Source organism: Molossus molossus, unplaced genomic scaffold, assembly GCF_014108415.1.
Source record: "Molossus molossus isolate mMolMol1 unplaced genomic scaffold, mMolMol1.p scaffold_m16_p_1, whole genome shotgun sequence".
Classification (NCBI taxonomy): domain Eukaryota; kingdom Metazoa; phylum Chordata; class Mammalia; order Chiroptera; family Molossidae; genus Molossus; species Molossus molossus.
In genome coordinates this window covers 201,966,004-201,983,057 of record NW_023425344.1, presented here as the reverse complement: position 1 = coordinate 201,983,057, position 17,054 = coordinate 201,966,004, and the positions used below count along the sequence as shown (strand labels likewise).

The window sequence follows — 17,054 nt, the reverse complement described above, 5'->3', positions numbered from 1 at the left end:
AGCCCATGTCCTCCTGAACAGACGGCCCTGGCACCCTGTGATGCTCTGAGATGACGGAGATGAACGTGAGCTGAGAGATGTGAAGGACCATACCTGTGGGAAGGGATTACCTACAAAACCTGAGACAGGCCCCCGGACCAATCACTGAGAAAGAAATGACAAACATTTGCCTGCTGGCCCTGCATGACTGTGTTTTAGTAAAAGCAGCTGGAGGTTTGTTAACAGTGATTTTTTTTAAGCCCTTAAATGGTGGTGGTCTTCTGTTCAGTGGCCCCCAGCCTGAGGGCCCAGGCTCCTGAAGGTCCAGCGCCTCTGGTTACATGGCTGTGCACCTCCTGGGGGTACTCGGGTCGGCATTTACTTTCTTCCTGATGCTTTCTGCAAAAGACAAGATTCCTATTGCCTAATGTTGCTCAATCTCTCCCTCAACGGGCTGGTTTTAAGTTTTAATTAGCTGCCAGAATTTGTGTTAAAAGAAGCAGCAACAACAATATTTAACACTATGTTTTTGTTTTGTTTTTTAATCTTCACCCTAGGATATTTTTCTATTTATCTTCAGGTAGAGAGAGAGGGAGAGAGAGAAACATCAATGTGAGAGGGACACATCGACTGGTTGCCTCTTGCATGACCCTGACCAGGGTCGATGATGAATCACAAACGAGGTACGTGCCCTTGGCTGGAATCGAACCCAGGACTCATTGGTCCGTGGGCTGATGCTCTACCGCTGAGCCAAACTGGCCAGGGCAATATTTAACACTTTGGAAAAAGACAAGTTAAACCCAATCCCTCCACTCTGAAATGACTGTTTTCCTGCCTTGCCTGGGGCGGCTGTGAAGTAGCCAGCATCCAGGGGGCTTTCCTTTTCCCTCGATACATTCTCTCAACGTTTTTCCTTGTTGCCACATGACTAATGTAGCCTTTACTATCGGTGACAACCTGATACCCCATGCTGGGTGTCCCGGAGGGCACCATGCCAGTGGACAGGATGTTGTTTAAGGCTTTGTCATCATGAGCAGACCTGTTTTTAATGAGGAATTAGTACTAGAACCTTTCATCCCTCTTGACTGATGGTTCCATGGGGTGCCCTCAATACCAAATTAGGCTTTGGGGACTGACGATTTTTCTTTCTTTCTTTTTTGGCGTTTCATTTACAAAATTCATTTATTTCATTCTTTTTGTTTAATAGCTGGAATTCAAATGTCATGATGGCCTTGGAAATTGTGAGATCTGACTGGTTCAACTCGAATTAAGCCAATTCTGGCCCATGTGTCTTAATGTTTGTGAAAAAGAACTCTGCAGGCTGTTCCAGCTTTATTCTAAACTGAAAAAAATCAAAGTATAGAGGTCTGGAGAGGGAGAGATTGTAGTGTCACTGGCTTTGGGGCTGTGAACATCATAGGAATCACTTGGGACAACACCCTCCTTGCACGGACGGGGAAACCGGGCCAGGAAGCTCTGATCTGCCCAGGGCTCTGCCTGAATTCCAGAAGAGGCAGTGCTAGGACCAGGGACCTGATGGCTCAGAGCCAGCGCCACGGCACTGTGGTTTGAGCAGCCCTTGGAAGGCTCTGCCACACTCCAGCAGGGGCCACACAGCTCCAACCCTGGGCCGGGAGCTGCCCTGACCAGGAACTGGGCAGGGGATGCTCTTACCAGCCAGGTCCCTCCTGCCAATGGCCACGAGGCCCTCGAAGAGCACTTTGCTGGGGTTCTCACCCGCCATGGCCACGCCATGCAGCCAGATGAGCAGCATCCGATGGCCATGCTCCTGGTAGCTCTTGGTGCCTGAGGACCATGAAGGAGGAGAAAAGGAGAAAGTTCGCCTGGCCCACTTAGCGTGAGCCAGGTCTAAGCACGTGTCTATGCTGCCCTGGACTGCCTCCTGGACTCCAGGCCCTTCTCTGTGCTCTAGAGGAGTTCAGCCCAGAGATGGGGAGGGGAGGGGCAGAGCAGCCTCAGCTGGGGTGAGAGTAGAGGCTTTGTGTTGGGGACCCTTGAACCTCTCCAGCCCAGGCTTCCTCCTGAGCATCTATCACCCATGCTATTGGTGTCACTCTTAAGAGAAAAATAATTGGCACTTGTTGTGGTACCACAATGTACACAACTCTACACTTCATCGCTGGCTGCTCAGGGTAATCTGTGCCTTGAGAGCCAGGGGCCTGTCCTACAGAGGAGAAGACAGCTTCGCCAGAGACAGCGCGGGCACGGTCTTTCCCCCCACCAGTGGTTCTTGACCATAAGTGCCCCTTGGGAATACCTGGGAAGCTTTAAAAAATACTGACACCTAGGTCCCCCCCCACCCCCAGAGATTCCAACAAACTTGGGTCTGGGTGCAGCCTAGGCACTGAGTGGTGTTAAAGCTTCCCAGGTGAGTCCAATGTACGACCATGTTTGGAAAAGAAGTGTTCATACTTTTCAGTGCTGGTGGTGGGGTTAACTTGTCATTAAACTCTGTGACTAGGTCTGCTCTCCTAGCTGGGGACACACACTCAGGCACGGTGACGATGAGCACAGACATCGGGTCCAGGTCAGTGCTCTCTGTGTCTGACTTCCTGGCCCTCTGTGGGCCCTCAGTGGGCTTCCTCGTGGTGCCGCTTCTGGGTGGCAATTTCATTCGACCCATTGATTCACTAGCCCCTGCCCGCAGGGCTCCTGTATCATCTATGAAAGTTCTTCTCTGTAACAGAGCTTACTTTGGGACACCCTGCGCTATTCCACTAATTAGCTTGCATCTGTTTATGTCAGGTATCTCTCTCTGTTAGTTATTTTAGCTTTATGAACGATTGATTCTGGTTGGGTTAGACTTTCTTCTCTTTTTTCCCCCCAAAATACTCATTTCTATATTCCCTGTTTATTCTTTCATGTGAACTGTAGAATCCTTTAGTCAAACTTCAAAAATCTACTATATTAATTTGATTAAAACTGGATCAAAGTTTTAATCTAATTTGGGAAAAATCAATATCTACAGGACACTTTTTTCCAGCCGGGGATACAAAATGTCATCCCACTTACCCAAGTCTTCTTTCATGCGTCAACTAATTTTTATTGTTCTACTCATATGTCACTCATATTTCTTTTTATAAAACACATACTATTATAAAGTAATATCTTTTAATAAATGCCTCTATATATTTTGCCCACTTATTGATGGTAGGTATTTCATTGGATTATTTTATTCTAAAAGTGTTTTAGTTGATTCTACTGGACTTCCTGTGTATATAATTATAGCATCTGAAATTAATGTATCTCTCTCTCTTCCTTTCCAATATTTGCCCTCATTTCTAATTCTGTTTCATGCCTTAGTACCAGGGCCAAAATTTCCAAATAGATGTGAAGTAATAGTGGCGGCAGCAGCTCCTCTTCTGGTGCCTTCATTTTCCTGTATGAACAGGGGCATCAGCTCCGCTGATTCGTGAAGAATGTGAAGTTCACAGGACAGTGGGGAGGGAAAGAGAGAGGACACAGCCTGTGCAAAGGCCTGGAGAAGTGAAAAAACACGTGGTGTGCTGGAAATGGCAGGAGGGTTCGTGTGGGTGGGCTTTTCCGCCAGAAGCACAGGAAAGGGAACGCACCCCAAGTGCCCCTCCCCCCGCTGGTTGCTCTGGGTGCCCAGGCAAGGCCTACCTGTCCACTGTTGCTCGATGGCGTGAACGTGGGCCTCAGTGAACTCCCAGCAATATGCAAGCTTCTTCCACTCGTGGGGCCGCAGGTACCTGGAGGCCAGTCGCCACAGCACGGAGCGAAGCTGCTGTGTTTCCTGCCGATGGTCCTGCTTAAAGGTCAAACTCTTCCCAGAGGGATCACTGGGGTCCCTGCGTGAGAGGTAGTCCTGTGGGGCAGATCCCAAAAGTGCAGCAGCCATCACGGGAAATCCCTGCCAGGCTCTCCCTAGTGAACCCAGACTGGGAACTGGCGTCATTACCAGCCTAGGGCGTACTGTCCACTACTCTGGATTCTGCCTCTAGGCCTTGCCTTGACCTCTGGAGCTGGTAGGCAGTTAGACAGACGTGAGCAGAGCAAGGACAATAGGCTAGGTACAGAAGGTCACCAGGGTGGAAAGCCCTGGGTGACTAGCAAAGGACAATTGTAGGGTGGGACCTCTCCCCCAGGGTGACCTTATTCCCCAGCATATCACTGGTCATGTGGTTTGGGCCCACTGACCTTCCTCCATATAGATAACATCCAGGCCCAGAAAAGCAGCTGCATTGGATAATGACCCCCTGCCCTGGCGCCCACCGATCAATCAGTGGAGACCTAGACCATGAAAGGACACACCTGGAAAGCTGATGAATATTCTATTAAGATTTTCCCCTGGGACCTCCCCTAAAACTCTCCACCCTTAAAATCCTTAGGATGGAGGACCCAGTGCACTGTCCCCCCAGGATCATGGCCTTTCTCCCTCCCCCCAGACACATCACCTTTACTGTCCGTACTTCTAAGCTCCTTTATCTCTATAACTTGTTTCCTAAGTCCATTTCTTCTACAAATTATTTCTTCTACCTCTGTGATTTTCCAAATAAATGTAATCTTAAAATTTGGGTCTTGCGCCCAGCCAGTGTGGCTCAGTGGATTGAGCATCGCCCCATGGACTGAGAGGACCAGGTTCGATTCCTGGTCAGGGCACATGCTGGGGTTGTGGGCTGGATCCTTGGTGAGGGGCAGGCAGGAGGCAGTCTATTAATGTATCTCTCTCACATCAATGTTTCTCTCTCTCACCCTTCCTTTCTCTGTAAAAAAAATCAATAAAAACATATATATTTTAAAATGGGTCTTCCTATATTCTATCCTAGCCAGAACTCAAGTACCGAGGTTGCTGAACCCAGGTCCGGTCTGACTCCACGGGTCTAACACCTGGTGCCATTCCACCACCTACAACGGAACCCAAGCTGCTCACACTGTTCATCCATCCAGAATCCTTTCCTCACCTCCCTGTCCCTCAAACCCACTGCCACAGTCAAAAGGCCACCCAAATGCCACCTCTTCTAGGAAGGCTTCCCAATTCTCCTTTTTTCTCTGTGTTTCTATATAGGACAGGCGTCAGTAAAGTGACTCAGCGGTTGTGGCTAAAACCAAGAAAGCCAAGAACAAGGCACGGGACTTGCCAAATGGCAACAAGCAGTAAAGGCTAAGGTTACAGAAGTCTTTCTATGCAAAGCAGATGATAAAATGAGAGGTTAGAAAGGAATTACATAGTAGCATAAACTTAAACACACAAAGGCCTCAGTAAGCCTCTCTGAAGAGAGTGGATGCAGAGTTCTGGTTGTTCAAAAGCTTACGGTGAGATAATCACCCTGGTGTCTGCATGTCACATCCTGGGCAACAGTGTCTGGCCAGTCACCTGTGAAGTGATGACATGGGAGCCTGGCTGTCACCTGGGTGGTAAAAACTGGTTCCTTAGAGCAGTGTTCTCTAAGGATCATCTGTGCATTAGGATCATCTGGGAGTTTTAAGAACTCCTGATGCTTAGTTCCCAGGCCAGAGATTTGACTGAATTGGCCTGGGGATAAGGAGGGGGAATTCGAGATTCTAGCAGCACATTTAGAAAGTGGTCGTGGTTTAGAATTAAGCACAGAAACGAATCATTTCAGCAAACCCTTTGTATTAATACCTTGGGGTTACGTTTAGGAGTCATCTGTTGTAAAGGGGTTGTAATGTTTACAAGAATTTTTTTTTTTTTATCCTCACCCAAGGACATTTTTGCATTTATCTTCAGACAGAGCGGGAGGGAGAAAGGGAGGAAGAGAGAGAAACATTGATGTGAGAGAGACACATCGAGTGGCTGCCACCCACATGACCCAAGTTGGGACCAGAGACAAACTGCAACCAAGGTATGTACCCTTAGCGGGAACGGGTTTCTCTGGTCTGTGGGCCAATGCTCTAACCACTGACCAAAACTGGCCAGGGCAGTTTTACAAGAATCTTGCTTGTCAGTGAAAAATAATATCTCATGATTCCTATTGAAATTGGTTATCCACCAACTGGTTTTGGAATAGTGATTTTTTTGAGAGGTATAGAGAAGTTTACTAAGTTTGCAAACAATATTGGAACGTTTAAGATATTTGAATGAAATTCACTTTACAGGTTTAATTTATTGGGTTTACTAGGATAATTTTAAAATTTAGGAAGCATTTGAAGTACTTAGAAAGAAAATCAATTATATTAAATGTATTCATTTGGTTTAAAATGGTTACGGTAGTTTAACTAAATTTATACATGGGACCAAACACTAATCAAAAGCCTTCTTTGAAAGCCGCTGTAGCCCTGGCTGGTGTGTTAAGTGGTTAGAGCACCAGCCCGTGCATGGAAGGGTCACAGGTTTGATTTCTGGTCAAGGACATGTACCTGGGTTGCAGGTTCAATCCCAGGCCCCTATCCGGAGGCAACCAATCAATGGTCTCTCTCACTAAAAAACATCCTCAGGTGAGGATTAACACACACACACACACACACACACACACACAGCGGCTGTTAAATTTTACTAGTTTGTATAAATAATGAGATTTATAAAATAAATTTAAAATGTAAGGAAAGTTTGTTTTTAAATTTGTAATAAATTTAGTATTCATTTTTTAAACTGAAGTAAGTGTAAAAAATTATTTTCTGTGTATAAAAACAACCCTCAAAGGCACCAAAAACCCCCTGTCCCACCCCCATTTGCTGACAACTAGAACAGCAAATGCCTGGCCTTACATTGGACGCCTTCTTTCCCAATTCCACAGCAGACATCACTGATCACTCCCCGCACTCTCCTCCTGGGCTCAGGAAGTTGCCTGAATACAACACCCCAAGCAGCAAGTCCAATCACCTGGAGATGGCAGTGAGCTGGAACCAATTTGCCACCTCTTTCCCCTCGCATGCATGCATGCATATGTTCACCCATCAACCAGGAGCGACAGAGGCGTCCAGCAGTCTCTCCACACTGGCGAGGATGCTCCAGACCCTCACAAACAACCCTGGTAAGGCAGGGATTATCACCACCTGGAGCCAAGCTCGCCCCCTTTCCAACATGGAGAGACCAAGTGCAGGGTCTCAGTACCTTGTCCCATCTGTAGATGCGATCAGCTTTAATGATCATGTCCACCAGGCTGATGTGGTTGCTGCGGGCGGCCACCGCCAGGGCGGTTTTCCCTTGCTGCAGGTAAGAAGCGAGAAAGGAAGGCAGAGTTTCTACAGAGGGGCATAAAGTGGTCTCCAGCAGTGACTGCAAACCTTGCTGACCAAAGAAAGTTGTTTCCAGCCATCTACCCTGGAGAGGAGGAAGGCTTTCCGGTCAAGACGAGGGAAATGGAAAAGTCACAGGTAGAATAAAGCAATAATAATAATTCCAGCCACCACCTCCTGTGCTCTTTAGAATTTAGGAAGCCTTAGTGCGTATGCAACTCAGCCTGCATAACTCTTCATCATCTGTGAAATGGGTGTTACCAGCCCCATTTCTCAGATGAAACCAGAGCCCAGAGAAGGGGCGTGGGCTCACTGTGTCACATTTGCCCACCTCCCCGCAGGCTCCTAGTCCTTCGATCTAGGCCTCCCACACGGTGCTGACCTCAACTACGCCCAGGAGCTGTGAGGAGATGGGGCGATGGAGTTTGGCCAGCTGCCCATGGGCCCAGCTCACAGAAGGGAGCCCCTCCCAGGTTCAGCCTCAGAGCCTGGTCCTGCCTCCAACCCTCCCCACACCATCCCAAGGGCCTTGCTGGCCTACACGTGCAAATACTCTTCCCCTCTCTAGCCACATACTAAGTCTTCACTATTCCCAGAACTCCAGCCACTGAGGAAGTAGTCACCACAGAGACAAGATGTGCTGAGAAGCTTCCCTTTCCCCATGAGGTGATTCAAGGTGCTCAGAGTCTGATGATGGGGGTGGGGTGTCATGAAACAGAAGACAACCATATCATAGGCCTAGACTAGGAAACAAGAGGGCCAAGTGCTGAGGGCCCTCAGAGGAGGCAGGGGAAGGTGGTAGAGGAGCAGGAAGGCTTCCTGGAGGAGGCTGCATTTGAGGTAGTCTATAAAGGAGGGGAAGCCTTGAGCACTCTGAGAGCAGGCAGCGTTTGCAGCAAGGTCTCTGGCAAAGAGGAAGCCATGAAAGCTTGAAAGGGAAGCTGGTTGTGAGCAGAGGTACCTTATCTCTCAGGTGTAAGTTAACCCCTGCAACCAGGAGCATCTCTGCTATGTCCTGCCAGGCGTACTCCGCAGCAAGGTGGAGGGGTGTCTGCTGCCTCTGGAAGAGAAGCCAAGGGGGCAGGGAAACAGAAGAGCACGTGGAAGTGGCCTGTGCTTAAAGCCAGGGGAGGACCTAGGTGGGTACACTCCCAAGTGGGCCTTAACAGAGTTTCTCTAAGAAGTTGTCAGGGAGGGTAATCTGAGTTTGATCATAAGCATAATACCAGAGAAGAGTTGGTAAAAACAAAAAAGTAGAAAGAACAAAAAAATACCACTCACTAGCCCACCTAAGCCAAACTCTATAATGGTATTTCTTCTAGTCTTTTTTTTAATGCAGAATATTCTTATTGTGTTGGTTTTACATATTTGAGATCATCCTGAATATATACATTTTGCACCTATTTTTATACCTAACATAATACTACACATATTATCAATTCTGTTAAATACCATTTTTTAAAATCCTCACCCGAGGATAAGTTTATTGATTTTAGAGCGAGGAAGGGAGAGAGAGAGGAAGAGAAACATCAATGTGAGAAATCATCAGCTACCTCTCATGCACACCCTGAACGAGGGCTGAACCCGAGACCTAGGTACGTGCCCTGACCGGGAATTGAACCCGAAAACTTTCGGTATACGGGGGGATGCTCCAACCAACTGAGCCACACCAGCCAGGGCAAACACCATTTTTAATAGCTCCATAATAGTCTGTGCCAGTACTGTAATTTACCTAACCCCTTCTCTATTAAATATTTGGGCCATTTTCAAACTGAAGACTGATCAACTGCGCTGCAGTGAATATCTTTGTGCATGAGCCTTGAATATCTTTCTTGAAGCTCAATTCTCAGATGTCAAAATACTATTTTAACAGTATATGCTACATTCTGCCAAATTGCTTTCTGCCCCTAGTGGCTGTGTGAGGAATATATGCTTAGAAGGTGGATTGTGGGGACGGGTTTAAAAGCGCTCCTGACTAATCACAATTTTCGGAATTGGTGGCCTGTTGTTATTATACAAGACTGCCCCGGTCACCCCTGCTCTGGGAATTCTCCAGAAAGGGGAAAATCAGTGAAAGGGAAGGTTGAATGTAGAAAGGTGTTAACTGCAGTGTTATATATGTCATGGCAAAACTTTGGGAACAACCAAGATGTTCGAAATAGGGGAATGGTTAATAAAAATAATGCTACCTTCAGCAAATATTCAAACAGCTTTTCGCAAGCTACAAAAGTGATTCCTCAGCTCTAGGCCATGCTGGCAGACGGCAGCCCAGCCCGCCCAGCCCAGGAGGGTGCCCAGAGGCTCCCTGGGAACCAAGTGGTTTCTGCAGCCACTTACATTGTCGGTGGCATCCAGGTCACTGCCAGCATCGATGAGGAGCTGAACCAGGGCGGGGACGTTGTGCCTCACAGCCAGGTGCATTGGAGAGGCTCCGTGCTGGAGGTGGGGGAGACACAAATCAGTCGACAGGTCCCTATCAGGACTGCCCAGCTGCAGGTGGGTGCTGGGGGATGGGAATAGGGAGGAGCATTGATGGTGCTTCTAGGTTTGGCAACTGGCCTGAGTCATTTACAGCCCCAAAGCCTGAATCCTTGGGGTCCAAAAGCTGAACCTCAAGGTGGGTGGGGACCTGAAGACCCAAGTTTGAGACTTTGCTATGCCAGGAACTCACTATGTGGCTTTGGGCAAGTCATTTTCCTTCTCTGGTACTCTTCATCCAGCGGGTGATGTTTGCTAAGGTCCCTCCTAGCAACAACACCTTTATGTTCTCTAACATCTCATTTAACCCACACATGAACCTAGAAAGTACATAGGGATGGTATTCTTATTAGTATTTTCTTTTTTAATCCTCACCCAAGGATATTTCTATTGGTTTTTAGATAGAGTGGGAGGGAGGGACAAGTAAAAATAATCATCCTCCCCATCGAAAAAACCCTAGTAGAATTATTTTTTAAAATCATGTAGAAGATTAAAAACACCCAAGTAATTGTAATAAATGTAGCTCTCTGGTGGGTGGTGTTGATAATAAGAAAGGCTATGAACGTGTGGGGGCAGGAAGCAGATGAGAAATCTCTACCTTCTACTCAATTTTGCTGTGAACCTAAAACTGCTCTAAAAGTAAAGTCCATTAAAAAAAAAAACAAGCCCAGCTGTGGCTGGTTTGGCTCAGCAGTTAGAGCATCGGCACGCAGACCAAAGAGTCCTGGGTTTGATTCCGGCCAAGAGCACATACCTTGGTTGCGGTTCATCCCTGGCCCCAGGTGGGGTCATGCAGGTGGCAACCAATCGATGTGTCTCTCTCACATCGATGTTTCTCTCTTTCTCTCTTCCTCCCTTTCTCCCTCTCGCTCTATCTGAAGATAAATGTAAAAATATCCTCAGGTGAGGATTAAAAAAAAAACAAGCCCACAAGGGACACAGGAGCCAAATGAAAGGGTCCCCAATGGTCAAAACTGACACAATTTGAGCAACAAGATAAAGCAGTATTGGATTATAATCCAAAGTATGGAATAAATGAGTCCATCCTGATATAAACAAGTGATTGATTGAATGAATAAGTAAATAGAGGAGAATAAACAAATCTCCCCCTCAGAAGAATTCAAATAATCTATGTAGCTATTTTGCCCTTAAGGAGGTGAAACATGACACTCCCCAATCCTTAAATATGGACTTTGCATGGTGAATTCCTTTCAAAAAGTACCGTATGGAAAGGGGCAAAGAGAGGAACCTTATAACAGAAAAAGCTGATAAGCACTACCTCAGCCAGGTGATCAAGGCCAACATCAACAGTGATAAAGCATATTGACAGCAGGTACCCTTAACCCGGTGTGACGAAATGACTCTACCTCTGTGATCTTCCTCTCAAGAACACATAATCCCTGTCTAATCATGAGGGGGGGGGAATCAGACTAATCCCACGTGGAAGACTTTCTACAAAATACCTAAAACTAAGTTCCACTCAAAGCTGTCAAGATCATCAAAACAATGAAAGTCTGAGAAACTGTCACAGCCGAGAGGAGCCTAAGGGGACACGATGTAGTCTCCTGCATGGGATCCTCGAACAGAGAAAAGGACACTAGGTAGAAACTAAGGGATTTTTTTAAAGGTGTGGATTTTAGTTAATAATAATGTATCAATTGTGACAAATATATTATACTAATGTAAGATGGTACACATAGGGGCATTGGGTATGGGGTATATGAGAACTCTCTGTACTACCTTTGTAACTTATATGTAAAACTAAATATATTCAAACATTAAAAGTTTATTAAAAACTGCAGAACAGTGTGAATAGTATGCTAAGAAAAGGGAGGAAGACCCACACAAATATGGCCAAGGTATAAAAGCAAGTCAGTGAAGGAAGTTAGATAGCCTTTTCAACAAATGGTGCTGGAGCAATGGGACCTCTGCAGGCAAAAAGAAAAAGAAAAAAGCTGAAACCTCACACCTTACACAAAATTAACTCAAAATGAATCGCTGACTTATATGTAAAGCTATAAAACTTTTAGAAAAAAAACATAGAAGGAAAACTTCAGGATCTAGGACTAGGCAGCATTCTTAGACTTAACACCAAAAATATGACCCATAGAAGAAAAATATTGATAAATTGCACCTCATCAAGTTAAATTTTTTTTTACTCTGCAAAAGATCCTGTTAAGAGGATGAGAAGAGAAGCTATAGAACAAGAGAAAATATTTGCAAATCACATTGCTTTCAAAAGCTAGTTCTAGAATATATAAAGAATTCCTCTTGCCCTGGCCAGTTTGGCTCAACGGTTGGGGCATTGGCCTGTGGACCAGAGAGTTCCCAGGTTCGGTTCAGGCTAGGGGCATGTACCAAAAGAAAAAAAAAAAAAAAAAGAATTCTTCTTAAAACTCTATAGTAAAAATAAATATTTAGAAAATGAGCAAAGACATGGCCAGACATTTCACTGAAGAGGGTATACAGATATCAAATAAGCACATGAAAAGACGTTCAACATCATTAACCATTAGGAAAGTACAAGTTAAAACCACAATGAGAGGTCACTACACACCTATTAGAGTAGTTAAAATAAAATAAAAATAGCGACACCACCAAATGTTGACAAGGATGTAGAGAAACTGGATCACTCATACATGGTAAAATGATACAGCCATTCTGCAAAAACAGTTTTGGAATTGTTTGTGAAAACTAAATATGTATGCTATTACCATAGGACCTAGCAATTGCATTCTTGGCATTTATGCCAGAGAAATGAAAAATATGTTCATACTAAAGCCTATACATGAATATTCACAGCAGCTTTACTCATAATAGTCCCAAACTGAAAACAACACGGATGTCCTTCAACAGATTCCTACAAATCATCACAAAATAAAAAATAACGCAAGAGAAAAATGGTCAAAGGATATGAACAGACATTTGATAGAAAAGGGAATACAAAAGACTCTTAAGAGGAATGCAAATTAAACTATAGGGAGATAAAATTCCTCATTCATCAGATTGGCACAAATCCAAAAGTTTTGCCAAATGCATTGACAAAGCTGTAGGGGAATGATATAAACTGATATAGGCCACACAGACAGCAATTTGGCAAAGTGTATAAAAAATGCAAATATATGTGCCCTTTGACCCAACAAATCTACTTCTAGACATTTATTTTATAGGTATACTTCCACATATATGGAATGATATATGTGCAGATTTTTGTTGCAATGTTGTTTGTAATAACAAAATATTAGAATTCACATTTATAGAGGAGACAATTTAATAAATTATGATCTATCCATGCAATGGAATACTATGCAGCTATAAAAAAAGAATGAGGAGCCTTGGCCAGTGTTGCTTAGCGATTAGAGTGTTGGCCCCTGCACCAAATGGTCACAGGTTTGATTCTCAGTCAAGGGCACATACCTGGGTTACAGGTTCAATCCCCAGCCCAAGACAGGGCATGTGTGGGAAGCAACCAATAGATGTGTCTCTCTCACATCGATGTTTCTCTCTCCTCCTCCCTCTTTCCTTTCCACTCTCTCTAAAAATCAATGGGAAAAAAAATTCCTCAGGTGAGGATTAAAAAACAACAACAACAACAAAATGAATATGTATATATATGGAAAGATCTTAAAGATGCAGTTATGTGAAAATAGCAAGATATACATTCTCCAGTAAAAGGTACCAGGGCTTCTTAGAGAAATGGCTGATTCTGGGACTAGGGCAGGAAATAATATAGGCTAAGTCTGGAGCATCTTGTAGTGACAGAAAGTAAGGACGTGCACCATAAAAACACAGTGATGTACACACCTACTAGAATGGCTAAAAGCCAAGACACTGACAACACCAAATGCTGGCAAGGATGTGGAGCAACAGGAACTCTCATCCATTGCTGCTTGGAATGTAAAATGGTGCAGTCGCTTTGGAAGACAGTTTGGTAGTTTCCAATAAAACGAAACATACTCTCACCATATGATCCAGCAGTCTCCTTCCTTGGTATTTACCCCAAGGAGTTTAAAATTTATGTCACGAAAAGGAACCCACACATGGATGTTTATAGCAGCCTTATTCGTAACTGCCAAAACTTGGAAATGACTAAGATGTCCTTCAGTAAGTGAATGGATAAATAAACTGTGGTATATCTAGACAATGAAATCTCACCTAGTGCTCAAAGGAAGTGAGCTACCAAGCCACGAAAAGACACGAAGGAAACATAAATGCAAGCCAATCATGAAAGAAGCCAATATGAAAAGGCTACATATTGTATGATTCCAACTATGTGACTTTCTGGGAAAGACACTACTATGAATAGAGATAGTAAAAAGATTAGTGGTTGCCGGAGGCTGGGATGGTATGTAGAGGGGTGTTGATGAATACATTCTGTATAATAGTATAATGGTGGGTACAAGTCATTATGTATTTACCCAAACCCATAGAATGTACAACACTAAGAGTGAACCATAATATAAACTATGGACTTTTTTTTAACTGGGAGAAAATATAAAATTTAATACACAATGTTGGTGAGAGGACTAAGAAACATGCAGCCCACATTGTTGTGGCTCTGCATATTGGCACAAGATTCTAGAGGGTGATTCAGTTTATATATCAAGAGCTAGAAAGATGTTCACAATATTTTACTCAAATTCCCACTTCTGGGAATCTTTCCAGAAGAAAAGTTACATGCATGAAACTGTACTATTTGAACTGGAAAGTAAACTTCATGCTATACTATAGTTAAAGAGGTTAATAAATCATGGTACCTCCCGCCCTGCCAGTGTGCTCAGTGGTTAGAGCGTCGGCCCACAAACTGAAGGGTCTCAGGTTCAATTCCGGGTCAAGGGCACGTACTTTGGTTGCAGTTCCAATCACCGACCCCAATGTGCAAGAGGCAACTAATCGATGTGTTTCCCTCACATTGATGTTTCTCTCTCTCTCTACCCCCTCTCTCTAAAAACTAAATGGGTTAAAAAAAAGTCATGGCACCTCCTTCATCAGCCCAAACATCATCACCAATATTTATGCAGCAACATGGAAATGCTCATGATTATCTGGGTACACAATTATATATGTACATTATCATTCTAACTATACTAAAGTAGGTAACTTTTTAAAAAGATTATCATAGAATAAATAGAAAAGAATATCTGTGGGTAGCCCTGGCCGGTTTGGCTCAGCAGTTAGAGCATCGGTCTGCAGTCCAGAGAGACCCGGGTTTGGTTCCCGCTAAGGGCACGTACCTCGGTTGCGGTTTGTCCCCGGCCCTGATTGGGTCATGCGGGTGGCAGCCACTCGATGTATCCCTTTCACGTTGATGTTTCTCTTTCTCTCTCTTCCTCCCACTCTATCTGAACAAAAAATTTAAAAATGTCCTCAGGTGAGGATAAAATAAAAAAAAGAATATCTGTGGGTAGTAGGAATAAAGATAATTTTATTCTGTTTTCCAAACTTCCTTTTATATTTTAGTCCTTTAATAAATTTTTAAAGTTTAACTTTGTTGGCAGATTTAAATTAATATTAGAATAGAGAGAGAGGCATATCGTGTTCTATATTGGAAGGCTAAATATTTAAATCATTTTAATTATGTCCAATTAGTTTACACTATTACAGTGATTAATCTAAAATTTAAATTGATTTTTTTAAACTTATCTTTATTGTTGAATGTATTACAGATGTCCCCTTTTTTTCCCCTCATTGACCCCCTCCTCCCCAATCCCACCCCTTAAATTGATTTTTTAATTGATAAAAGTACTTTAAATTTCAACTGGAAGAAAAACCAGGTGAAAATATAAAAGGATAACAGATTATACTAACAGAAGAATAATTAAGGGAGACTAGTTAAAACAAATTATATGTTTCTGGCCCTGGTGTGTTTGGCTCAGTGGTAGAGCACTGGCCCACGGACTAAGGACTCTCGGGTTCGATTCTGGTCAAGGGCACGTACCTTGGTTGCGGTTCCCCCACCCTGGCCAAGGTCGTGCGGGGGAGGCAACCAGTTGATGTGTCTCTCTCACATCGATGTTCCTCTCTCTCTCCCTTTATCTCCCTCTCTCTCTCTCCCACTCTATAAATTTTTAAAAATGTCCTCAGGTAAGGATAAAAAAACAAAACAGTATGTTTCTGGCTCAAGATTAGACATACCACTTATTGAAAGAGAATGATTCACCCAGAAATAGAGCTCATCATATATCAAAATGTAAATATGTAATAAAGGAAGGAATGAAAAGCACTAAGAAATATTAGAATTGATTAATAAATGTACTTGAGATAGATACATAAAAATTTGGGGGGAATCTATTGAGTAATATATCATACCACATGCAAAAAGTATATTTTAGAAGGATTAAAGAGAAACATCAAAAATTAAATCACAATTAGAAGATTACTAAATTAAAACTCAAAACTTGTGTCAAAAATACTTTTTATTACAAAGAAACAATCATCAAAATGGAAAGGCAACCCACTGTATGGGAGAACATCATTGCCAATGATGTATCAGATAAGGGGTTAATTTCCAATATATATAGAGTGCTCATACAACTCCACAAAAGGAAGACAAAGAACCCAATTAAAAAATGGGCAGAGGAGCTGAATAGACACCTCTCCAAACAGGACATACAAATGGCTAAGAGACATATGAAGAAATGCTCAACATCACTAATCATCAGAGAGATGCAAATTAAAACAACAATGAGGTATCACCTCACACCTGTCAGAATGGCCGCCATCAACAAATCATCAAACAACAAGTGTTGGCGAGGGTGTGGAGAAAAGGGGACTCTAATACACTGCTGGTGGGAATGCAGACTGGTGCAGCCCCTATGGAAAACAATATGGTGCTACCTCAAAAAATTAAAAATTGAACTTCCATTTGACCCAGTGATTCCACTGCTGGGAATATACCCTAAGAAGCCTGAAACACCAATCAGGAAGAATATATGTACCCCCATGTTCATAGCAGCACTATTTACAATAGCTAAAATCTGGAAACAGCCCAAGTGTCCACCCGTAGAGGAATGGATAAAAAAGGTGTGGTACATATACACAATGGAGTACTATGCAGCGGTAAGAAAGAAAGATCTCTTATCCTTTGAGACGACATGGAGGGACCTGGAAAGTATTATCCTAAGTGAAAGAAGCCAAGCAGAAAAAGACAAATACCACATGATCTCACTTATATACGGAATATAATGAACATAACAGTCTGAGGAATACAGTAGACCCAGACACATGGAAATAGGGCACAGACTGACATCCCTCAGAAGAGGGGGTGGGAGGGGTTGGGGGGTGGGAAGAGATAAACCACAGAACTTATATGCATGTATGCATGACCAATGGACATGGACAACTAAGCAGGGGACGGGGGGGTGGGGTGGGGGGTGCCAATGGGGTAAAAAGGTAAAATGTCTGTAACAAAAAAA

At 43.7% G+C, this 17,054-nt stretch overlaps 1 protein-coding gene across 1 annotated transcript in view; it reads right to left on the bottom strand.

Annotated features, from left to right (window-relative positions):
• Nucleotides 1-242: 242 nt before the first annotated feature.
• The window catches only part of ANKDD1A (ankyrin repeat and death domain containing 1A), a 40,649-nt gene continuing 23,837 nt past the window's right edge, over nucleotides 243-17,054 (bottom strand). Inside the window, exons 12-17 of the mRNA XM_036273355.1 lie at nucleotides 9,499-9,597; nucleotides 8,123-8,221; nucleotides 7,037-7,132; nucleotides 3,625-3,829; nucleotides 1,654-1,785; nucleotides 243-378 (exon numbers count right to left, since the gene is read on the bottom strand). Of these exons, the coding sequence (XP_036129248.1) occupies nucleotides 317-378; nucleotides 1,654-1,785; nucleotides 3,625-3,829; nucleotides 7,037-7,132; nucleotides 8,123-8,221; nucleotides 9,499-9,597 (693 nt within the window). The 3' untranslated portion in view covers nucleotides 243-316. The remainder of the gene's footprint in view (nucleotides 379-1,653; nucleotides 1,786-3,624; nucleotides 3,830-7,036; nucleotides 7,133-8,122; nucleotides 8,222-9,498; nucleotides 9,598-17,054) is intronic.